This window comes from Ambystoma mexicanum, chromosome 3p, assembly GCF_040938575.1.
Source record: "Ambystoma mexicanum isolate Mex_15411 chromosome 3p, UKY_AmexF1_1, whole genome shotgun sequence".
Classification (NCBI taxonomy): Eukaryota; Metazoa; Chordata; class Amphibia; order Caudata; family Ambystomatidae; genus Ambystoma; species Ambystoma mexicanum.
Window position 1 is genome coordinate 1,229,884,244 of NC_090925.1, and position 25,983 is coordinate 1,229,910,226.

A 25,983-nucleotide genomic window follows, 5' to 3' on the forward strand; every position below is an offset into this window, starting at 1 on the left:
GATTTACTTGATGAAATGCAGATTTAAAATCTACAAATGTGGCATATAGTGCTAAACCACCTCTGATACGTGCGCCATGAATCAAGGACTCTAATGGTCTGATGATGTGAACAGTGGCTGATCCTGGCCGTAAGCTGTATGAAATGGGTTTTGAATGTTGTTAACATCGACCCATGTTTGCAGTTCCTTTAGTACCAGGAAAGCGAAGAGCTTAACATTGACGTCCAACATGGTCAGCAGTCTGTAGTTGTCTACATTCATCAAATCGCCTTTTTTCTATACAGATATGAGTACAGGCTGCTGCCATGAGGACAGCACCTTTTCGCTCCCTACAAATCCTTGCAAATAACAAACATTACATGGGCCAGTTTCCTGGATCATTCTTAAGAACCGAATTGGCCAATCCATTAGGGGCGGGTGATCTTGAATTTTTCAATTTAATTATTGCAGCTTCAATCACTTCCCTGCTAAAGTCCATCGGCAAAATGGACCCTACACTGGTTTCTTCGTGTGGAACAATCGATTGTTCAAAGAATTTTGATCTAATGTGAGTACTCCAGGTTGCACCAGAAATGGGCTTAACCAATTTTGTAACTCTATGACCCTTAGCAGTGGCGAGCATTTTCCAAATGGCACCAGTGTCATGCTTTTTAAAGACACATACAAATTGTTCCCAGTTAGTCCTAGCAATGTTTGCCTTACAGTGTTTTAGCCAGGGCCGGTGTTCCTTGTTCATTCTTTTTATTTCCCCGGCCACAACTGCTGTCACACCTTGGGCAGGATCCCTCAGCTTAACTGTTGTGATAGCCCTACGTTTTTTATGCTTGGAGTTTCGTATGTTAATATCAAATGCGTTAATGCTCTGCTTTTTGCTAGCCACATTTGGTTTCCTTCCCAGAAACCCCGTTCTGTATACAATCTGTCTGAGCCATTCTTCAATCTCGTTTGTACTTTTACCATTTAACTCGTCCCAGTAAAACATGCCCTGCTCAGAAATAATCGCATATATTTTCATCATTTTTAACCTTGATTCAGCTAAATTGGTTCCCTGCACTGTTTAGAACTAAGTCACCACAATTTAAAAGTATCTTTCTTCAATTCAAGGTAATGTCTAATACAAGAATAGCGTGGTCGCTGTACGCATTTGGTATAACATTGAGAGCCTTTACGTGCCCTAGCAGACAATTATTTCCAGCAAAGTAATCCAACGTGGCGTTCTTTATCCCACAAGACCACCCCACAAGACCACGTTGGCATACCCGGCTGGTCTCCAGAAGCATGGCCGTTGAGTAAAATCACTTCCCATTCCTTCAAGAAGAGGAGCCACAGCAACCCTTGGGCGTTCGATGCCTTATGGGTTGTTGAACTAAATTCAGCTTTGTTTTTGTACGGAGCACACCGCTTCTTATCCACACATCTGGAGTTCAATTCTCCACATATGACTACCAGGTTGCTAATGGCCTCCTCGCTCCACTGACTCAAGATTACATCTCAGTAGTCACACTTCCTCAGAGACACATGTACAGGGGGGGGGGGGTTCTTAAATGTTTATGACCAGCATTCGTATAGGTACCCCTCCCTCTTTCATTTGTACCTCAACGGCCAATACATTGCCCCCAGTACCCCTTCGTAATACGAGAGGGATTAAGGTCGTTCCTCACTCCAATCATTAGACCACCCTTTGGGTGACCAGTACTACCCTTGACCGCTTTTGATTGGAAGACACTGTATCGATCAATCCCAATATCAAACGCTCTCCAAGGCTCTTGGGGGGCAAATATGTTGTGACATACCAATTTGACCATTGATTCCCCCTTCTTTATCAAGTGGGAAAACCCCTGGGTATTCCAACTTGCAATCATGCTGCTTCGAGTGTGACCTGTATTAGGTAAGAACCTCTGAAGCCATTCCCACCCCTTAGCGTCATCATACTGTACAGCTGCCTTAGAACATGGTTTTGTATTTGCGGTGCTATTAGTAGCCGGAGTTTCCTTACATTGTGGGCAACATGGTGGTGTCTTTAGTGGGTCAATCCTTTTATTCAAGACAAAGCCCAGGTATTTCAAAGATGCCTGATGATTTCGTATCAAGGTAACTGTTTCCGGCAAGCAACAACGCATCTGAGATACCTTGCCAGGTACTTTGATCAATGGTTCTACAAAGTCAAAATCACATGAGTTCAACAGCCTCAACAATGTCACTTTATAAAATAGGTCCATCAAAGCTGAGCGTTTTAAGTTCTGCTTGCCTTCAGTCACTATGACCGGTCCAATGGTGAAAACTTTAGAGTCAAGTTCCTGGACTGCAGGTACCTCATCAGTGATTATTTGTTGATAGTCTCAAGGTATTGAAATATAGTCCTCAATACTTACATCAGCACTCTGTGGCCCTGCAATCCCTGATAACGGTGCTGTGGGTATGTAAAGCATAGCACAGCTTCAGCAGGGAGTTGTTATCGATGTCCAGCAGCAATTTACGCATTATCTCGTGAAGGCTGCCCATTGCCTCAGTAACAGTCGTCAGATGTGGCTGCCTTTCTGGATTGGTTCCCTTAGTGCCATAGAACGCAGTGATTTTCCCTCGCATACTTTCGGCAGGGAATGCCAAAGCACTAGTATTTCCAGCAATCTCAGCTGTGTCTGTTGCCAACTGCCTGCCCATATCGGGCATAGTGTTTATGGTTGATTTCTCTGACCCAAGACCATAGGGCTTAGTCATCGGGCACACAGGCTTTAGAATATTAAGAAATGCACACAGTCCAGGAAAATGTTTTCCATTTAACAGGCTCACCTTATATGTACACACAGGATTCTCTGTGTACAACGGATAGGTCGGATGTCACTCTACTTGCACCTCTGGCCTTTTATGGACCATGGATAGACCACTTTTGAAAAAACAGTTTTTAAACCATGCCATGCTCTGCGCTGTCCTGGCAGTTTTATAGTGAAGCACAGCGAGGTGTAGAGGCTCCTCCTCGTTCACAGGTAATGGTGGAAAGACTTTACTGCAGTCCGCGGACAGACCCCATTTGCAAAACCACTTTGCAAACCGTGCCCATGTATGCATCCAGTCCTAAGAGTGGTGCCCAATATGGATCTCAATACCTTTGCCAGTTCCTAATGTTCCTGCTTTGAATCCATCAGTTCTCATCCAGAGGAAGTTCTATTATTTTATAAAAATGCTTAGTTGTTTTCCAGTGTTATTGGACCTATGCACTATTTGAGGTGAAAGATGTTGTATACGTGTACTGATATCATCCTGCGCTTTCTGCAAATGAAATAATCTGTGGCCATGGGAAACCATTTCAGTCCATCCTTCTGTAGAGGGGGAGCCTTTATATCCATACAACAGTACTCTGGATTATACAGCCTGAGAGGGGGGATGCTTTGTATCCATGTGCTAATTCTAGAGTTCTGAACTGTTTTGGCAGGTTCTCTACCATTTGAATAAAAATAACGTATTGGTGTGGCACTTCCGCCTGGTTTATTCCTGCCTCTAAGCCATGTAATAGTAGGTGTTGTTATTATTCATAGTAATGATATTCCATTTTTTAGACCTCAGACTGGAGAAGGGCTGTGTTGGCATTGCCAGGCTTTGTGCCCTCTAGCCTAAAACACATGCCCAAGGCAATCGCTTAACTTGCCAAGCTATATGATTAACATAATCAGTAGAAACCATCCTGTCTGCATGTGACCAGCTCTATTCCCTCTGAAGGAATACTGAGACAGCTATCTTTCCTACACAGTTCCTAGCCTCAGGAGAGAACGCTCAGACCCATTATTTTCTTTCTTCATATGGAGACGCTCAACCCCTGCATTGACCCATCTTTTCTAGGGTTTACAGTTATCCCATCTGTGTGAACCGGCATTTGAAAGAGTTTACCTGTTTTTATATTTTTGGGTGACTCCCTAGAACTTGTCCTCACTACAGGTGTCCTTGTTTGAAGCAACAGAACAGGTTGTTCAACTGAGTTACAGTGAATCCCAGAAACTATCCTTTCCACAAGTGACAGAGTATTTTCTTTGTTATTAATCACTTCAGATTCAGACTACAAGGGATAATGAAGGGGAAATACTACCAAGCTGTGATAAGTGTGATATTGTTAATCAGACATCTAAACACTTATTATCAGAGTGTCCAGGCACCTGGAGTATGAGGGTAAGAAGATTTGGTAGGTTTGTCCATCATCCGTTATGGTTAAATACCATTGATTTCTGGGGGAGACTATCCGCATGTCATGAGTCTGCTCTCTCAGTGGAACTTGTTAGAGCTCTGAGGGAACTTAAGTTGATCAGTGACTGACTTGAAAGGAGGAGAGAAGGAGGGGAAGGGTGATTGGATGCCACGGGGGACGGATCGGTTTTTTCCCACTTTTAAGTCTTTTTTTTAATTTTTTTATTAGATGTTGTGTTTCAATGAGTAATTTATTTAAATTTAGTCTCTATGAGACTAAAGAGTTATATTGTGGAAAAAAAATGTGTTCTCTTGTTCGCTCACCCTCCTTTTCTGTTTTTCTTTTCTTACTACTTCCCCTATGTGCTGTCTGCTAAAATGTTATAGTCTGTGTTGAAATTGCTTGTTTATTCAAAGATAATAATTTAGGAATTTGAATGCTCATAATTCTTAAGGTTGTAAATTTATTTTTTTGATGTATGTCTGTTTGTGAAATGTGTTTAAAGTCAAATGTTGGCTATGGCACGCTAAATAAAACAAAAAAAAAATCACTTTAATTCATTCTTGATCTGTATGATTTTTTAAATTCTGGGCATTCCAATTGTGGGTCATTCATCTCAGAGATAGGTTTTGAGCAAAGTCTAGACTTAAATCCATCAAACACATCCTTCATGCAAACAAGCAATTTATCTATCTCTGGTGAATGTTCCCAAATCATATAGTCGATTCTTTGACCCTGGGCAAATCCTCCAATCTGTCCTTTCTACACTTAATCAGCTTGTTGTGCATGGGAGAATCTCCAGAATCCCCACTCCCTTCAAGGGAAAGGTTGTTTTTGTACCTGGGCAAATACCCAGAATCCCCACTTCCTACAGGGAAAATATTCTCATTTCCTCTATGTATCTATAGAGCCAGCCATCCATCCTTCAGGGATGGCTTTACAGACCTGGTGGCAATTCCCCAGAAGCTATTATTTCAACGGGTAAATTAGTGTTATCTTTCCTTGATATGAGCGCGACAATTCCCAGAATCTAACTTTTGAAATGTAGTGTTTTGTCCATGGGACAAGTGACAATTCTCCCTCCATAGGCAAACTCCTAGATGCTGTCAATCATTTGGGTGACAGTCCATGCGGTTTGGTAAATCCCCTTAGCTCATGCTTTCCACAGGTAAAAGCTGCTCTCAATAGCTCAACCTTCCTAAGTGAAAGGCAGTCTGCATTGAATCCATCCTTTCTACAGGCGACAGACAGTTCCTTCATTTTTTCCTGCACGCTACCAACATATCGTCACTGTAGACAGCTAATTCACTTTGGAACAGTGACTTGCCAATAACTTTGTGAAGTAAAGCTGCTAAACCACTCCAATGCTGCAATCCTAAATGTACACTAAGGGTCCCCTCCAACATCCAACATTGTAATGATAGTTGCTCCCCTGCTCGCAACTGCAATATGTGGCGAGATGGCTATCTGACGAGGAAACCTCTGAGACCAGACTGCTGAAGTGTGCTATCGCTGCCTACACCATTAAGAAAGGATTGTGGGCGCCCCTAGATAACAAGGCTACCCCAGAGCGTGTGGCCCGGGGTCTCTTGAGCCTACAAAACATTAAGACTAGGCAAACCTTACTCTCCAGATCTCCGGCTGGGATTGGGCTTAGACTACCTCTTCACATTGTGGCCCCAGATGCCCCCTGAAAAATGCGCACTTAGTGCACATGTTCTGTGAATGTCTGCTCATTACCACATTTTGGAATGGAACAAACAGAAAATGTTAAGAGGTAGGTATAACGCCAGTGCCAACAGACCCTTGTGGTTGCTTGATGAGACTCTGGTCGAAAAGAAAGCGTAAGAAGCATTTTGATACATTTGTATATCTAGCAGTTAGGAGTATTGCCATGGCTTGTAAATCCATGAAGCCTCGCAACTGTTAAATTATGGTTGGCAGACTTACAAAGCTGGGCTAGAGCAGAGGCAACCATACTGAGAGAAAGCTCACATAGATAAGCACACACTAAACAGGACTCACCACTACAATGGGAGGAGGTGCTTATGAAATTAACAAGAGCAACGGACATGAAGCCCCATAAAGCAACTCCCCCCCCCTTAGAACATAATGTGTATAAATCCGAGAGGCTCACCGAATTAGGAACTGCAATCAACATCCCTGGTGAAGGCCCCCCCAGACCGGCCCTGCATCTCCCTAGTCCATCCTCCTCTGCCTACAACATCATGGAGAGGATGTGAATACTGGTAGAACTGTGTATAAATGAGTTTTCTTTACGGTTTCTTTTCTTGATCTGCTCTTGCGTTTATACAGAGCTATTTTTTAAAATTGTGAATCTAGACATATGACATAAGTACTGTTGATGATATCGACAAGCTTATTGACAACTGGTTGTAGATGGAACCCATGTTATGTCATCACGATTGTACAATTAATAATGCTGCTGTCTATTTTTAAAATGAATAAAGAAATTGAAATTCTAAACACAAAATGTGCCATGTGTTGAGCAATGTAGGTAGCTAGTCTGAGTAGCATGTACTGTTGTGAATAATGCCTGTCTTTCGCTCTTCTACCAGGTGTCGTCTTCTCTCGGGATATTCAGGTCTCTATGGTAAGATACTTCAGTGCTCTTGCCAATTTTCAGTTTTCATTTTGTATTTGTTCAAACATCTCATGAAGGTTTATTTTTCGCAGCCCTACCACCCTCTCTTTACCATGGAGCTGAGCCTGGCATTCTTGGGGAATATCGGAGCAAACGTCCTGACTATTATGTACGTAAAGTAAGAAAGTTTATATAGAGGAAAGAAGATCAAAGCAATTTGTATCCATAAACCTCAGCATGCCAGATACCTCTAACATCGTCCATGACACACTTACCTTCAAAATCACTGCCTGCTCCTCAACACTGCTTAACTGCTTGCTTCTCAGTGCTCCTGTACGCCTGCTGCCAACACTATCACTTGATTCTTGGCACTTGTGCATTCTTCTCTGTCACCAACTGTTAGGAGGATTGTTCAAAGTCACTACCTGTGGTAGGACCTGGAGAAGCCAACCTAGGGTTAGCAAGGCTTTCACAACCCCAGTTGAGGTATTCAACTCACTTAAGTAGCATAGATCAAGAAATAAGGCTGAACTAAGGGGGAAAGGGGCACTGTTGCGTAGTACCTTAAATACATGACAGAAATAGTAAACAAATAGACCCACACAGGTAAGTACACAAATAAAACTAATTTATTACAGTACTACACTACACACGGTACTAAACTAATGTGCACTAGAAATATTCAAAGGTACGTAAACATATAAATGTACATATATACAGCTCAGTTGGGTAGCCAGCTATGGGCAACACGCGTCTTTAATATCACAAGCGGTTATTAAATAATAAAAGCACCATATATTTAGTCTTTAGATGTCCGACCCTAGCCTACACGCAGTATCTGGGAGTCTTAAATGTTACCAAAAATGTTACTATGTGTCAAATGTGAGTAGTATAGGAGAGCCCACCCAGCTTGGTATTGCAGGACAATAAGGCAGTTACTGCAGAGCAAAGATAGTACTTGAAAAAAGGGTTCCATGTGTTAATATCCCTGCAAAAATATTGCCATACAAAAATGTCGCCATATTTTTGCGGTGATATTAAGGCATCGAACCTCCAGGGGATACCCCTGCAACCCCTGTATTATTTTAAAGTGAGCAGGGGACACCCCCGCAACCCCCACTCCCCAAAACCCCAAATATTCTCCCCAATAATAATATTGCCTATGGCCGTTCCTGACGACCATATGTACGGTAATATTTTTTGGGGCGATAATATTACGTGATACCGAAAAAAGGGAATACAGGACTTAAATCAGGTTGAAGACTTCTGAAAAGTAGCTGCCACCCCTGGAGTCTAAGGGGATGACCCCAGAGGTTCTGACCAGGACACCATTGCCCTGGGCAAGACCCGGATAGAGCTAAAGTAAGCAGGACTTTGTGCCTTACGCAAACCCAATTTGGAGAGATTGGCTGAAGTCATATAAGGGGTTTTCGGGCCCCTAAACAGCTAGAAAGGTAGAATTGGTCCAGGGCCACAGTAGCTCACTGTGGATGACTTTCCTCACTGTCTTCTGGGGTTGTCGGGCTTTGGGCTCTGGAGACCTTGAGAAGTGATGGGGAGTGCGGCCGATCGTTCCAGGCCACCAAAGGTTTCCCAATGAGGCATAAGAGTGTGTCAAAAGTGCTTGGGGAGTTTATGAGGGACAGGGGGGCAGTCGATAGAAGCTGTATTGTGGTTAGCGTATAAGATGTTTGGGTATAGATTGCAATGAGAGTGAAACGCCATCTTAGAGACAGCCACCATTTTGAAATTGAGGGCTAGCGCAGTGCTGCAGCCAGGACAGTAGGCCCAGGCCCAGAGCATTTAAATGAGTGTGCATGCAGGTTCGGGTTGCACAGTAGGCAGCAGTGAGAAAGACCAGATCTGTGAATGTTCATAAACCCCTCATTGTTTCATACCATTAGCCCATGTATCCGAGAAGGAATGCACGCTGCAAGGTCGTGAGGGGGCCGAGAGCTCCCTGTGAACAGTTATCCCATGAGAGGGAGGGCACAAACCTCCGACCTTCACCAGTCCAAGCCTTAAGTTATAGTACCCAGTTGCCTCCATCCCAAGACCCCAACATTCCAGTGTACCAGCCAGCCCCACACCACCGACCATAAACCTGTTAAATAACCCATTTATCAGGTAGATCACAGTAGAAAGGCAGGATCACCACAACCTGGATCTCTGTGATTTGTGCTTTCGAGGTGCAAAGTAACAAAACTAAAGCTAGGGTGGGAAAATTTGGAAAGGCGCTGACGTATCTGGGATCGAGCTGGGGTTTGTAAGATATTGTGACGTCGAAAGTATCCTCTACACTCATGTCTGCAGTAGCAGCTGAACATTAGGCTGCAGATAGGAGATGTACTGAATTGTTTTAGTAATTGGCAATTAGGAGCTCAGCGCTTAATGACGGATTAAGAAGAATCCCACATGGAAGAAGATGAGCAGATGACTATGGGACCAATGGTCTGGCATCCTCCATGGAGCAGGCTGGCTATATACATGGATTTGTACCCTATCTGATGTACATCAGTTGTGATGCTTTTTACCTTTAAAAACCATTGCTCATACTGATTTTGTCAGAGCGCTGCGTGGCAGCAGAGTTCTTTGCTATTGCGTACTTGTGTTTTATGAGAATACATCTTGTTCTCCCTCCAAGAGGTGTGCTGGGCCTTTTTCCCTGGTGGTTTGTATTTTTCTGTTAGCGTTGAGGGGCTTCTCTACATTTTTGGTGACCCTGGCGTGATCCCAGATTTCTCGCAATGAGGAAGGCTTCAATGTCGCACATCTGGAGGGGCCACGCCCAACTGCAGTGACCCGTCTCAAGCGTGCAACCCTTAGTGGTGTACATAAGCCGTTTCAATGTTTTCTGGTGTGAGCATTGAGAGTCTTCTCTACCAACACTTAGACACCAACAACTCCTCAGCATTTGTGCACACCTACCATCAACATTGCTGTTTGCTCCTCAGAGCTCCTCCAAATGCAAGCCAAAAATAGCAACCTACTTTTCACCATTTCTGCATATGTACTTCAGCATCCCCTTCACTCCTTAGCTGTCCTGGAAGCTTAAATCCTATATTGTAACCTGCGCAATGAGCTGTAGCATTTTTACTTGCTAATTGATACACCTGCACACAAAACTCCAATTTCGCTTCCTGTTCCCTGAGCGTTTCTGCATGGCTACTTCCCACATTACTGTCTGCTCCTCCACAATGCTCCGTACTTGCACCCAGATTCGATCCCACGATGAAGAAACCCCCACAGGAGACCTGACAAATGCGCATATGTGATTGACCCCTGGAAGTGTCAGGAAGTACCCAGTAGCTCAGCGGTTGAAGGTTAGGCTCCCGACAGTCTCCTTTTCTGGTTATGGTCCACAGAGCATGTTTCCAGCATCTCAGCAGAGCCCTGAGGATTCCCACTAAGAATTCCTTTATCAGTCGCCTGGCATCCCTCGGTTGTCGTCTTTTTCGGACCTCTTCAGCTCCAGTGGTTGACTTGGGTCCAGCTCATTTCCTTATATTCAGACTGGGAAGAATCTAGGCCTTCAATAAGGAAGCTTACAACATTCAAATGTGGAGGTGGCTGTGCAGTAGTGCACAGCCAATCTCACAGAGTCTGTACAGCATTAACCATGTCTCTGGAGGAATGTGGATTCAGGGCAGAAAGCCCTCTTTCCCACTTCATGCCAGCTGACACACGTGGGAGAACCTTTGCAGGCTTTCTACAAGAAGACTGTCAAGGTACATCAAGAAAAAGGACTCTGGCCCACCTGGCAAGGTAGAAGGATGTCCAAAAAAGGACAGGCCATCTAGAACAGATCGTGAAAAACAAAGCAAGGCCATGAGTATAGGGTCATCTTGAGCACATTCTAGCGGCTAAATACTCAGAATGTGATAGTACATCTGCAAAAAGGGTACAAATGAAAAGACTGCCATGTTAAGAGGATTCCTGGAAAAGGAACAAAAATGTTACCTAGGCCAAAGAAAAGGGTGGCCCCATATTTGTTTATTTTTTAACATAAATTATTGGTTTATTTTAAACCTTACAAAAAGTAAAACATGTCATTGCAACCATTACAGAATTCTGAATGGGGGAGACTTCCCATCAATCATGCATTTCAAGAACATGCTCAATGAGCGTGTTGGGGAGAATTCTCAGAAATGTGCTAATTCCCTCCACCTTAGAGACCCCCAGCAACTTTGCTGGACTTTGAGGACTTGATTTTTTTAACGTGGAGCGAGTGAGACCCTTTTTCCCACTCTCTCATGTATTTTAATGTGCATTTTACCCCTGTGTTCCTTTTGGTTGTGTAGTCTGACAAACTCCATAGGCATCATCTTTTAGATTATGTCACACAGCACCTTCATTGCAGTGACACAGGGAAGTCTTCCAGATTTCCCGAAGGTTTAACTACCTTCACTGGGACAAACTACTGTTTCCCAGAGCAGTAAAGTGAAATTGACTATACTTACCATTGTAACGTTCTAGACCCATCACACACTATCTTACAGTAGAGTGCTGGAGGGGTTACTTAGTATCCCCTTTGTCTAGCTTCTCATGTAACATTTTTATGTTACCCTTTTCTCATAGAATGGCTGGTGGCAGTGGTTTTGTTTAAACTGCCATGGTTTGCATTTACCGCGGGCTGTGTTCACAGCTGCTGTAAAGCAACCGCGGGAGCCATCTTTGTCAAAATGGCACCCGGTCTTCTTTTTCGTCATTTCTTTGTGGAAAGGTCCTTCTACAGATTTTCTCTGTGCGCCAAACCAGGTTTGGTCCCTTTGTTCAATTCACCTTTGGCGGGATTCAGGAGTGAAGCCCGCCTCTGGCTCCAGAGTGTCTGGGAAGTGAGGGAGGTGCCCGAAACTCCCTGTGCTTAGTCTCTTAGGAGAACCAAATGCACTCTGTGTTGATTGGCCGGCTGACTGTCCGGCAAGGACAGCCAGCCTGCTGGGCGATTGACAGCTAGGCTGGAATGAATGGGAGAGAACTGAATAAAAGGCGAGTCCTTTGGCTTGGAAGGCAGGGTCGACCACTGGACGAAGGAACCAAAGAAGAGATTGAACAGCACGCCTGCTGCAACTCCTGGACCGTTGGTTTGCCCGGTTAAGCCCTGCTGCAGTGCCGAAACAAGTTTGCATCGACAGAGAGCCCCTGCAAGGACGACTTCTCTCTTTGAGTTGATGGGACCAATCAACTCCAAAGTAATCCACCTGGACATCCATTTCAGAGCTGGTTGAATTTCCACAGAGTTGCTGCTTGAAACCGGATAGCCAGGGAGAGGAACACCAGATTTTGTGCGTTGCTTTTAAGCTGGCCTAGAGCTTTTGGAAGATCCTCCGGACTCCCAAGAAGCAGGACTGACCAAGCCTGAGCACCCTCAATAGAGTGCGGGACCCCAGAAGCAAGGACAGTCCATCTTAACAGCCAGGGACCGCAGTGTTGCTATTGCGGTAGACGCAAGGAGCTGAAACACTGAACAGCCACTGAAAGTGAAGTTTGCCAGTTGCAAGTTTTGACCGTCCCAGTGCATTGCAGGAGTCCCCCGACATCCTCCCTCTTGTCCCCACGACTGAGGCCCAGGAACAGTGAGATCTGCAGATCTACACAGGAACAGAAGTCATCAGCTGCATCTTTTCCTCATTTCCAAGGTACTGTAAAACAAGTCTAAGAGAACTTACCTCTTACTGTAGAATTGCTTGAAACTTCTACAACTCACAAGTCTAATCAACTTGTGGCCCTACATTTGATTCCTCTTTTCATCAAAGACTCCTAAGAACTTGTGCAAAGACTTTTCCGTTTACTCACCAGAAGTGCTTCATCCTATACAAGACTTTTGACCATTGATTTTGGCTCAGCCTATTGACTTATATGACTCTACTTGGAGGATCCAAAAGTATTTGCCTGCTTAAGAATATTTGTGGTCTCTTGTGTTCTAATAACCTTTGCCTTTTACCAATTCCCAAAAGTATTCTAAATGCCAACAGTAAGATTTACACGGTAATTCATGGATTATTTGCGCAGAAAAAAATGGGATTTGTGCGCCATTCTGCCCGCAAATCCCCATTTGTTAAACAGGGATTTGCGGGCAGAATGGCGCACAAATCCCATTTTTTTCAGTGCACATAATCCATGAATTACCCCCTTAATGTACCCAGCAGCCTTGTTATTGAAGTCACCTTTGGGTGTAGATTGTGTCTGTGGGCCATCCCAAAAGGGTCTTTACTGATTTAGAAACTAAGAGTGTACAGTATTGAAGTGTATTTGTGTGTTATTATTCTATTGCTCCCTTCTGAAGAAGGCTTTATAACTGACTGATAAATACATTAATAATTGTTTATGCAAGAAACCTTGAGTTTAAGAGTTTATTTGAATAGCTGTAACTGTGAATCTTTGTGTACCTCCACTACAGCTCACATTTACCCCTGTTGGGATAAGCCTGGCTGCTCAACACACTACCAAAACTGTGTAGTACAAGCTTATACCAAAGGATGGGTTGCCTATACCTGTAGTCAGAGTTGTGGGTAGTGGTCCCAGAGGGTACTGCATACAAATTGTGCCTAACAGAGGGCCAACCAATCATTGAGCTAAGGGATTGCAGGCCCAATTCAAATCAGATTAGGGAGATGGGTAAAGATTGTGGTAAACCCAACACCTTCCTCCAGAAAAGACCCTCCAATCTATCAAGCTGCCACCGGGAGATTTGGGGTCGGATTCAGCACCATATGTTAATATGGGTGCCACTTTGAGTCTATAAAAACAGTTAAATTGTAAATTTGCAGAATTTGCAGTTTATTTTTCTTGTTTGAGTGGCAAGTCTCAGGCATTTTAGTCTGAGACCATCCACCCATGGTTTTTCGACTACACTACAGTTGAAGGGGACACCCAAATAGATCATGGAGTCAACATTTTCAATTTTCTCTAAATTCACTATCCAGGTGAAATTGTTTGCTTTCAGATATCGCTCTAGTTGATTTAATCGTCTTTGAAGTCCTATTGTGGTGTAGTCAATCAAACTAAATCATCTGCGTATAAAACCCTCAGGATCGGGTGGCTATACATTTTTGGGGAGAAGGCATTAAGCTCTTCCTGACTCTGCTCCATGTCTGATAAATATAATTAAATCGCTCTGCAGCCAGAGTGCAGCCCTGTTTCAAGCCTCTAGAGGTACCAATCGAACCTGTTAGACTCCCTACACAGACATCCTGATTTTAATAGATGTTGACAATTACAAGTTCTTTATTGCCTCTAACAGGCCTTGAGGGCAATGCCAGTTCGTTTCTCCCAGAGCCTTTCTCTACTAATGCAGTCAAAGGCCTGCTCCAGGTCAGTAAAGGCTAAATAAACCTTGTGCTTTGACCTACAGGCATTCAACTTCAAGATGTTAAGCAGAAATAGGTTTAGGCTTGTGCCCACCCCTGGAACAAACCCCGTCTGCCGTTTGTCACGATGGCCAGATCTTATTGCCCACTTCTACAGATGTCCCAACAAAATAGACGCGAAGATCTTTTCAAGCGTGTCCAATAAGGCAATGGGTCTATAATTCTTTGGGTTGTCTCTGTCCCCCTTCTTGTAGATGGGGACTATTATTGCTGCCTTCCATGAGCCAGGAACCTCTCTAGCTATTAAGATTAGGTTGAACAGTACCCAACAATAATCTGCCTAATCCTCAGGGTTGCATTTCAGCATTTCATTATGTAGACTGTCCGGGGCCCACTGCTCGCAAGGGATTAAATGTTTTTATCTTTATAACGATATCCTCCTGTGTTAGCTCAATAGACCATGGCATGGTGGAGAGGATGCCGTGCTACTACACTCGGTTCTGAGAGATCGAAAGAGTCCTGAAAAGAACTCAATCCAGACCCTTTCAGGCACGGCAGGAATCCTTGTTGCCAGTTTGTATGTGGTATTACTATTGAAGCAGGGCTCAGAGGTTGCACGTGTTCTTATTGGCTATGATTTTCATGATGACTTCAGCATCTGCTTGAAAGCGTTGAGCCTTTGTAGCCAGCAACCAATTTCTGTATTGCTATTTGCGCTTCTTTTTTAGAGTGATTGTGTCGCCCATTTCAAGGCGATCTATCCCGCAAATCAGCTCTAAGATTTCTTTTTTGTGCCTTTTTCACATCTTCCTTAGGGTATTGGAGCCTCTTAACTGTGAAATTGCTTCCAATCCTTGGAGATACTTGGAAGCTCAAAAGGATTCAAGGATAATCAATGCCCAGAGATTTAGAGAATAGGGCACTTTTATAGGAGGTTGTGATCTCTGGTACCTCCTACCGGCATATCCGCAAACGGTTTCTCCTGTGGTTTATTTGGACGGATTTCCCCATACTCCTTTTCACCTCTCATTCCTGCTCTATAAAGCAAAGACGTAGAATGCAATGATCACTATTGGCCGTAGGTGTGACATTAAGGGAGTGCAAATATTTGAAAAGACTAGCTGATGCAAAATAATAATCCAAATGAGCTTACTGGGGTCCACGCGCCCATGTTGCTCTATCCGGAATGTCACCTCTAAGGGAGCTATTTACCGTACAAATATCACGCTCCTTCAACTCGGAGATAGTCAGGGCTGCTTTTTTTCTGCAAGGAGCCCCACTGTAGTTTGGCCCCTGACTTGTCCAAGTATCTTATTTTCAAATCTCCACATATCAAGAAAAGGGGAGATTTTAAATCAACCCAACGATTATCCATTAGACCAGTGATTAACTTCACAAACACCTCATCGCCAATTCAGCCAGGTTCCGATATACATTAAGTTCCACTAACAAACAGCAATGGAGTATGACCCGGACATATCTCCCAATCTAGAGATATCATCTGCACATAAGGACTTGGATTGCTTGTATCCATAATTTTTAAGCTTTGTCCCACTTTCACTAAAGTCAATAGACTCGCAGACAGTCTTCCTACTTTCCTTGTTAAAGCTGGATTGAAACATACTTTGAAGTCTTCGCAGATCGGCTGGGAGGATAGCCACGTTTCCTGAAGACATATAATATCATAGTTTGAAGTAGCTAAGGCTCCTTTCCTAAACAAGTGCTAAAAGCCTGTGGTGTTCCACAAGGCTATGTTTAAAGAGTAAGTGAGTAGAAACTCTGGAAGGTAAAGGTTCTGTTTCTGTGCCAATGTTCCAGCCAACCATGACCAATCAGTTGGTGGGCTTGAGGCTCCATTACTTGCTTCAATCATCCTGACTCTCCTTTCTGCTGCATTTTTACTATCAAATGAGACTTGTATGGTTGTGGAAGTTGACTATTGCCGTTTTGACCAGGAAAATGTAGATCTCTAGTAACTCGTATGGATGGATATTTTTGACCATGCACTGGGTTGGGCAGGAAGACCTTCGGGGCAGAAGATTTCAATCTGCTGAGTCATTAGCTCAAATGCTGGTTTCTCCAATATGTTGGACGTTTGCAGTTCCCCATCGAAGCCCGGATCTATAAAGTCGGGGGATGCCTCCAAAATGGTTTTCTTCACCAATATTGAATTGAGTTGCAGTCTTGCAGGTCATTGATTACGTTCTATTGCTAAAAAAAATTCAAATCACAAGAAAACCGGGAAGTTCAAAACCAACAATGTCGCACCGGCACGTATATGACTGAGCCGTGGTAGAGAAGAAAAGAACCCTGAGGAAACATCTAAACACCTAAAGCACTTAAACGAGACAAATAAAATTGTGGAAACACGGAAATTAATACAAGCGTTTCATAACTGGATAAAGATGCACAAGAAATCAATGCTAAACCACGACTCGCAGGCTATGATAAACACGATCTGCAAGAGAAACACTGGTGGGACGTGGGCTTTGATAAACAGTAAGGAGACACTTCAAGACGCTTTAACATCGAATGCAGTCCCAGGGAAACAATGGAAAGCATACTTTAAACAAAGGCAAACGAAATTCCAACCTCTAACAAACAAATGGATTCCAATGAGAATGGACGAAAGTTTGCTGGACATAGACAGTTTGACCTTAGAAGAACTCATCAGAAAATTAAAGAATTCAACAGTACCGGGACCCGATGGGTTGACGAATGAAGGACTGAAAAAGGACCCAGTGGAATGGGCAAAAATCTTGCACCAATTGTTCAAATACATCTTGCAATCAGGAAAAATACCAGACTCATGGCAGACGAGTGTCGTGGTGCCAATTTTCAAAAAGGGCCTAAGAACTGATCCAGAAAATTATAGGCCAATTGCCCTATTGCACGTGGCAGGGAAAATCTTCACCACCATATTATTAAAATCCTTGACCAAATGGGCAACGTAAACTGGCCACAAAGACGAATGGCAATCAGGTTTCGTGAAGGGACAAGGCACCCCATTAAACATCTTCATCTTAAACCTATTAAAAGCTCGAACCCTGAGGCCACCAGGGGGCGCAGGCAACATGGCTGCCTGAGCAGAGAGCTCCGTACCCAGCCCCGGGTTATCGTTGGCAGTGAAGAAGAGTGGGGCCCCCACCCTCCTTGAGACCCCCCCACGAGACTGTGGGAGCCCTCGCCCCCCAGCTGGGTCCAACTCCGACCCTCGGCCGTGCAGGCTTCATCGAGTTCGGCCGCCCGGGGGATCCATCGGCCCTTCCCCCCACACTCTGGAGCGGAGCGGAGCACGGCTGAGGGCCGCGGCGGGCGCGCAGGACCAGGAGAAGGAGAGATCAGATGCGCACAGAGTGCGCAGAGGCTAAGGCGGAGACCACACGCGGGACCGGCGGCCGAACGAGGAAACGACCTGAAGCCCGGACCCACAGAGCAGCGCGTCGGCCCGGCGCGAGAGGTGAGAGCGCCCTCGGCGCACTTGCGGGCCCGGAGGAGCGCACCCCCCCCCCCGCCTCACCTTCCTCCCCGGAGCAGGATAGCGACCCAGACTCCCCCACGGACTCGGGAGGCCCCCCCTCTCTCTAACCTTGAACGGGGCCTGGGGCGGCTCCTGCCACAGTGAATCCCCCCGGCTTTGACTCTTCCCCCCTCGGGGACAAGCGGGGCTTGAGGCGAGAGCGCCCTCGGCACACGTACGGGCCCGGAGGGGCGACGCAGGAGCGCGCCCCCCCCCCCCCCACCACACCTTCCTCCCCGGAAGACGCCCGGGGCCCGAGGCGGAATAGCGACCCCAGACTCCCCCACGGATTCGGGAGGCCGACGCAGGGGCGCGGCCCCCCCCCCCTCTCTCTAACCTTGAATGGGGCCTGGGGCGGCTCCTGCTACAGTGGATCCCCCCGGGGGGCCGACACACGGAGGAACATAAGGGACCAAGGACTATTGGCGAGAGGTCAATCGGACCATTCCCTTCACGATCACCCCACTGGAGCACGACGCGGGAGGAGAGGGCACCGGGGGCACGCCAGAGGGCCCCACCGATACCAGACCCCCGGACTCTCGACTGGGCAACGTACCATACACGGAAACCTCGGCCTGGCTGCGCCCATCGCTTGGGATCGTCATCGGGGGGACATTCGCCCACCAGGTGCCTACCTGTCTCACCTCTGGGGTCGTTAACTATACGCTGCACTCCAAGATCAAGATTGTGGGCTGGACAGGCCACACCGAATACAGCCCACCGGAGCCCCCCCCCCCCCCCATGAGCTGGAGGGAGACCCTCGCCAAATACCAATTTGTGGCTTCTGGAGGTGGAATGGCGGCAGGGGGCTCCTCTACCCCCCCCCCGACCTGGGGGCTATACAAAACAATATCCAGATAATCCTAGAGGAGATACGTGGGATGAGAACTGACATGGGGGCCAAATTGGCGGACCTTACCACCAAAGTTACCACCCTCGAGGACCGGATGGAGGGGGTCGAAAATAACCAGCTCTCCACAACCCTCCTCGAGACCCAAATGGAGGTCAGGTTCCAGGACATGCAACGGCGCGAGGAGGAACTCCGGTTTAAAGTGGACGACATGGAAAATAGAGAAAGGAGGAACAACCTACGCATTTTTGGGCTGGTGGAATCAGAGGGCGAGACCATACAAGGCCTGGAGGGTAAAGTACTGGATATCATAAGGATTGCCCTGGGCGAGAGTGCTGGAGGCGAGATCAAGTTTGATAGGGTCCACCGGGCGGGCGGAGGAGGCAGGGGCCCGCGCTCAGTGCTGGCTAGACTGCATCACTACAAGGACAAAGCCAGGATCCTGGAAAAGGCAAAAAACCTAGGCAATATCCAATACGGGGACTCTAGGGTGTCCATATTTCAGGACCTCTCAGCTCTCACCCTACTAATGAGGAAGAAATGTGGCACCCTCACAAGATGGCTACAAGGGAAGGGGGTCAGATACCGCTGGGGCCACCCCTTTCGCCTATCGTTTGAATGGCAGGGAGAGAAGTACCATCTGGTCTCGGAGGAGGACATTCAGAGGGCCACAGATGACCTCCTTGGTGACATGCCCGCTCCCTCGGGCGGCAGAGTGGGTGACACCCAAGATCTCCCCAGAGGCCCGGCCGGTCCGGGAAAGCTTAGCGGCAAGTCTAAGGTCAAGGGTACTCGTAAATTCCAGAAAACAAGACACCCATCAGCGTCCGCTGAGGTCCTTCCGAACTCATGACTATACCACTCTTTCGGGGGTCGAGGAACCCTACTGATGCTCCTATGTTTTAGGCTTTGATAGAGCTGGAAAATGAGGCCTGGCCTCATAAAGCCAAGGCCAGGCGCCACGTTGGCGCGAGTTTGGACCGCCGGGTTGGAGGGCGGGAAGCAGTTTGACGCAAGGTTAATGGTTTGGTTGTGTTTTTCCCGGTGTGGGGTTGAGTTTGGACCTGGGGGTGGGTGTGGGGGCCGAGGGGCTCTCGGGCTCCAGTGTTGATCACCTCCACTGAGGTGACGGATGGGGTCGATATATAGGGAAGAACAAAAGATGGGGATCCCTAATATAAGAAATACCCGGGGCTGGGGTAAGAGTCCTTGGTGGTTCGTTGACCAACCCCGACATTAGTTGGGGGGCGTGGACGGACGCCTTACAATGAAAGGGAAAAGGGAATGGGGGGAAGGGGCGGGAGGGGTGGAATGGGTGGGGGTAGGGGGGTGGGGAACACAGGGGGAGGAAGGGGGTAATAGCCGAATCAAACTAGGGTTTACAATACGGACACAGTCCACAGGGCAACTCAGCGACACAGGACAAACAGAGGTGGCCTCTCCATACGACAATGGTTGAGGGAAAGATAGGCACACTCAATGTCAAGGGCCTTAACTCTCAGAACAAGAGATCCCTGACGAGCAACATGTTTCGCAAGCAACAACTAACGGTACTCTTCCTCCAAGAAACTCACTACAGACAGGGCAAGGAATCACCCATAAGGGGAAGGGACATTGGATCCAATTACTGGGCCTCACACAGAAGTTCGAAGAAGGAGGGGGTAGGGATCCTCCTCAATAAAACGTTCCACCTCTCCAATACCGAAACCAAGAGGGGTTTTGGGGGGCGGTTCCTGGCAATCAAGGGCACTCATGAAGGCGAACGTATCACTCTGGCTACCCTCTACGCACCCAATTCTGGCCAGATTAGGTTCCTAACCCAAATAATGGGAGTAATCGATGAATGGGCGGAGGGGGCCATGATCCTCGGAGGTGACTTCAATCTCGTAATGGACCCCAAACTAGACTGGTGGACGGCCCGAGGGGTTGGACCCAAGGCAATATCCAAAGATAATATTTCATTCCAGACTCTCCTGAGGGAACACTACTGGGAAGATGTTTGGCGGGTAACACATCCAGAACCGGGAGGCTATACATTTTTCTCCCCCCCACACTACACATACACCAGAATCGACCTGCTTCTGACATCCAAGGAGGGAGGCGGAGTGGCCACGGACCCGCGTGTCGAGGCAATAACCTGGTCCGATCACGAGCTCCTAGTGGCGAGCTGGTTTCTCCCCATCTCCCCCCGATCAACTCACTGGAGGTGCAATGATGTGCTTCTTAGAGACCCAGTCTTTAGGGACTTCCTAAAAGGTGAAATGGCGGCATACTTTGAAACAAATGATAATGGGGAAACAGGCATGCCAACGGTGTGGGAGGCAGCAAAGGCCACCTTCCGTGGCCTCCTCATAGCAGAAGGAGCCAGACGTAAACGGGAAAGAGGGCTCGTCGAAGCCAGGATACGGGCGGACCTTGGAACCTTGCGGGGTAGACTCAATCAGGCGGGGACGGACAGGGAATCCATCTTAGTGGAAATGAGCGAGAAACGACAGGCCCTACACACGGCTCTCATAGGAGAGGTGGTAAAGAAGCTGAGATACACAAGGCAGAGGTACTATGAGAGGGGGGACAGGGTGGGAACGCTGTTGGCTCGTAGATCCAGGGGATGTAGACTGGAGAGAAGGGTGGGCCCCATTAAGGACCGGGAGGGCTCCATGCTCAACAACAAAGCAGAGGTAGTGGGCTCCTTCGCAGACTACTATAAGGAACTATATACAAAACAAGGGGGAACATCACCAGAGGAGATACGGGCATATCTAGAGGAATACCCCCCGCCACGCTTGAGGGAGGCGGAACTACAGGCGCTAGAGTCGGACATAACTATTGACGAGGTAGAGGCGGCCATCAAGAGGCTGAGGGTGGGTAAGGCCCCGGGGGGAGACGGCTACACAGCCGATTTTTACAAGCAATTCTCATCTTCGCTGGTGGAACCCCTAGCCAAACTCTTTAACCAAATCCGAAACGAGGAGACGCTCCCACCCTCCTTCCTCCAGGCCCTCATCACGGTTATCCCAAAGCCGGGAAAGGACCCGAGGGAGTGTGGCTCCTACAGACCCATTTCCCTCTTAAACCTCGACGCAAAGATATTCACTAGAATTCTGGCATCTCGCCTAGAAAAGTGCCTTCCCCGACTGGTTCACCCCGACCAGGCGGGTTTCATACTTAACAGACAGGCCTCAGACAGCATGCGTAAAACTCTCCACGTGCTGTACTCAAGGGAGATCCGGAACGAGGGAGCTTTGCTCCTATCCCTAGACGCAGAGAAGGCCTTCGATAGGGTGAGCTGGGAATTCATGGGAGAGGTCTTGTCTGCGGTGGGAATGGGCCAAAGGTGGTTGGGCTGGATGGCGGCACTGTACTCTTCCCCAACAGCTAGGGTGGTAGCTAATGGGACGAAGTCAGGGTCTTTCCCCCTGGGGCGAGGTACAAGACAAGGATGCCCACTATCCCCCTTGATATACGCCCTAGTTATGGAACCCTGGGCAATCTCTATACGTAACAACGAAAACATCAAAGGGGTCCAATTGGGCGGCTCCCATTGCAAGATTAGTCTGTTCGCAGATGATGTCCTTTTGTATGTTACCAAGCCGTCACAGACGATCCCTCATGTACTACAGGCCCTGACGCGCTATGGTAACCTCTCGGGGTATAAAGTTAACCTAGACAAGTCAGTGGCCTTCGTGGGGGGTCAGCTCCCGGAAACAGAAGTACAGTATGTGGAAAGTCTCCCCTTCCAAATGCAGAGAGAGGGGTTCCGATACCTGGGAATCCAAATCCCATCCTCCCCGGGTGACCTCTTCGCGCGCAATTTTACCCCACTATGGACGGCTGTTAAGAGAGATATTGAGAGGTGGGCGGCGGCGGGGTTCTCGTGGATGGCACGGCTCAACCTGATTAAGATGGTAATACTCCCCAAGTTTCTATTTCTCTTCCAGATGCTCCCCACCCAAGTGCCGAAGCCCTTTTTCGACTCAATGAGGCGGGTATTGCTTAGATTCCTTTGGGCGGGAAAGAAACATAGAATCTCCTACGATGTCTTGACAAGACCGAAGGAGGATGGAGGAGTGGGGTTTCCCGATTTCGATGCGTATTACAGGGCATCACAGCTAAGGATTCTGGTTGACCATTTTAATCCTGGGACGGAGAAACAGTGGGTGGCTCTGGACAATAGACTTCTTGCCCCAGTCACGATTGACGAGCAGTTATGGGTCCCAAGAACACGCATCCCCAGGAGGGTACATGAACACCCAGTGCTGGGGGTTCTCTGGTCGGTCTGGAAGGAGGGGAGCTATTTCAGGTGGCTTACGACCTGGCCCTCCCCGCTAAGTTGCATTTGGGCGCCACCATTCCTGGCCAAAATAGCGGAACCAGCAGCATACCAGAGTTGGTACGAGGCGGGCTTGGTCAGGGCCTGCCATCTATGGGTGGGGGGATCCTTCATGCCCCTTCCTGACCTTGAGGAGGCTCTGGGTCTGGGCAAGTTGTCACCGTTCCGCTACCTCCAGCTTAAGGGAGTTCTCTCAGAACCCTCGTGGGGGGACACTCTTAGGAGGGACCTTACGGATTTTGAGAAAGAGATCATCTCTACTCGGGGCTCCAAGGGGGTGATTGCTCGGTTGTACAGACTCCTCTTGTTTTCAATACCAAGGGACCCCCCCCCAGCACGAACGCAATGGGAAAGAGACCTTGGCATGGCAATAGACGATAGGAGATGGACCAAGATGTGTATCCGAGCCCATCGCTCAACCACGTCCCTCCAATACAGACACCAGGCATTAAAGGTCTTACATAGGTGGCACTATCCCCCCCAGAGACTATCCAGAATGCTCCCAGGTTACGACCCACACTGCTGGAAATGCCGAAACACCACCGGAGACTACATACACATGTGGTGGTCGTGCCCCAGGGTACAGATGTATTGGGGAGAGGTCTTATCCTGGATCAGGGGGGTGGATGGGATAGACAGACCCCTCTGTCCCTGGCTGCTCCTCTTTGGGATTGGTGTTGGGGACGACCAGGAGGACACTCAGGGCCACATGCTCCAGGTCATGCTTGTGGCAGCCAGGTGTTGCCTGGCCCAAAAGTGGAAAAACCCAAACATGCCACAGGAAAAGGAATGGGTCATCAAGGTCAGAGCGATTTATGACATGGAATTCCTTACGCACGTTCTTGATGAATCCAAAACCAATATCGGAGAACTCTGGCTCCCATTTTTTGAAAAATACGAACGCAGTACATGAGGGGTCTAATTTTTATGGTGGGCCCGGTTCTGTCCTTTAGACACTGTGAAACTGTAAAGTCGGGGTCTCCAATGGCACCCATTAATCGGGACATGTTCTCTCCCCCCCACAAGGGGGTCCCAATGGGTTGAGCCCAAGGGCAAGTGTGCAAAAAATATCCATCGCCTGTGCTCTGGGACTGTGCATTGTGCTACGGGGTGTTAAATCCAGATTCTATTTTGATTAATCGGCTAGGGGGGTGGGGGGGGGATAAAAGGGTTATTGGTGGGTACGCTTTCAATAAATGTAATACTGTTTTCTTCTTGGTGCAATGTTCACAGTAATAACCTGTAAAATGTCAATAAAAATATATTTTCAAAAAAAAAAGCTCGAACCCTTAGAAATAAAGAGGCGAAATTCTATATGGCCTTTATAGATCTATCCAAGGCTTTTAATACAGTAGATAGAGAGAGGATGTGGAGAAAATAAAAAAAAATGGAACTGCCCGGAAGTTCTCCTTTACAACATAAAGGAGCTACATACAAATACTTCTATCAAAGTGAGGCTAAATAAAGCTGGCCTCCTGTCTGAGAAAATGTTCACGACAATCGGGCTTAAACAAGGCTGCCCCTTTGCTCCAGAACTATACAATCTGTATTCCTCAGACATGGAAGATGCCTTTGTGGATTCAAGAATTTTTCCGGCAAAACTTGCTAATGTACCAATTGGAAGACTAATTTACGCGGACAATATAATCCTAATTGATCAGACTTCAATAGGACTTCAACATCAATTAAGAGCCTTGGAGTCATATGTAACCAAAAACAAAATGACTATCAACCTGGAAAAATCCAGGATTCTGACTTTCGCCAACACTAAAAAGGGGAAAAATACAAAACACGCTCGATGGTACCTAAATAACAAAAAGATAACGGAAGTGTCTAATATTACGTACCTGGGAGTCTGCGTCAACACTGACAGGAACGAGGCCCCAAGATGTCAAGACCTGAGAAATAAACTCAGAAATTTGACAGGCCAAGAAAAAGATCCTATTGGCACGATTCTGTCGATTCTCCTTGAAACCCCTGATAGACTTTTATCGAGCAAAAGTGGTGGCAATCCTCACCTATGGATCGCAAACCTCGCTTCCCTTGGACGCCAATATATGGGCGTGTCTAGAAGGCAAATTCTGGAGAACAACCTTGGGCCTGCCGAAAACTTTCCCAATGCAAATAATTCAAAGATAACTGGCACTATCCTCTCTGAAAGTCATCGCAGAGTGGAAGATGTCTTTCTTCAGGAAATGCCTCGAACCATTAACAAAGGGGGGATTTGCAGCAAAAAAAAGGCAATGGTTGAGAGGTCGGAACCGATACTAGCTGAATGGTCTAAGACATGTCAGATAATCCTCCTTAACCTGAATGAAACGGAAGAGTCCCTACTAACCAATCCGGATCAAGTGAAAAAAAAAAATGTACACCAGAGATTGGATTGAAACATTGGAAGACCTCTATAAATACAAAGGCTATGAAGATTTTTGGGCAGTTCTGTGAAAACTGAACAGGCTTCCGAAATCTTCCGAAATACCTAACACTATTCCCTAATTGGATTTTGAGAATGGGCTTTTTAAAACTACGCCTCAACCTTTGGCCAAGTAGAACAAACAATTACAGAAAGAGAGGAAAGGAAGAACCAAAGGAATGTAGATTATGCCAAAATGCAAAGACGGTGGAATCCCTGAAACATCTGCTACTGGAATGCCCAACCTAGAGAGAGGAAAGACAGACCTATTTAGGTCACATCTGGCAGGATTAAAGACTCAAGGAAATTGATCTCTGGTGCTCACACCTGCTGGAAGGAGACGAGATTTCAAACAACCTTGCGGTAACAATATTTATGCTGGTTATCTTCGAGAAAATCAAGGAAGAAGATTCAAATTTAGGATGACGACAAGGCTTCAAAGCATAGCGGACTAACTCAGTTAAAAGCATCATGTAATGTAAAAGAATAGAAAGAGAAAAGAAACCACGCTGGCCCTTGTACAAATTTCTATTAACATTTTAGCGTATTTTTAGAATTGTAGATCTTAAGTGGAAATTTTGTTGATTCTGTTTATAGTGCTTTGCTTTTTTTTTTTTTGATCGATTAATGGTTTTATTGATTTTGTTATTGTCTTCTTTTCTTGGTAAAAATAGCCAAAGGTTTTCCTTTTGTGTAAAACAAAGAGCTAATAATAATAAAAAATATAATTGAGTTGCAGTATCACCCAATCCAAGTGTGTTTCGCTCACAAAGGCTACTAT

The 25,983-nt window shown here is 46.6% G+C and overlaps 1 protein-coding gene across 3 annotated transcripts in view; it reads left to right on the plus strand.

The window, feature by feature from the left end:
• The window catches only part of SERHL2 (serine hydrolase like 2), a 357,899-nt gene that overhangs the window by 223,708 nt on the left and 108,208 nt on the right, over nt 1-25,983 (plus strand). For all 3 annotated transcript variants that reach the window (XM_069652694.1, XM_069652695.1, XM_069652693.1), the window contains 2 exons: nt 6,754-6,788; nt 6,872-6,948. In XM_069652694.1, coding sequence (XP_069508795.1) covers nt 6,754-6,788; nt 6,872-6,948 — 112 coding nt within the window. The remainder of the gene's footprint in view (nt 1-6,753; nt 6,789-6,871; nt 6,949-25,983) is intronic.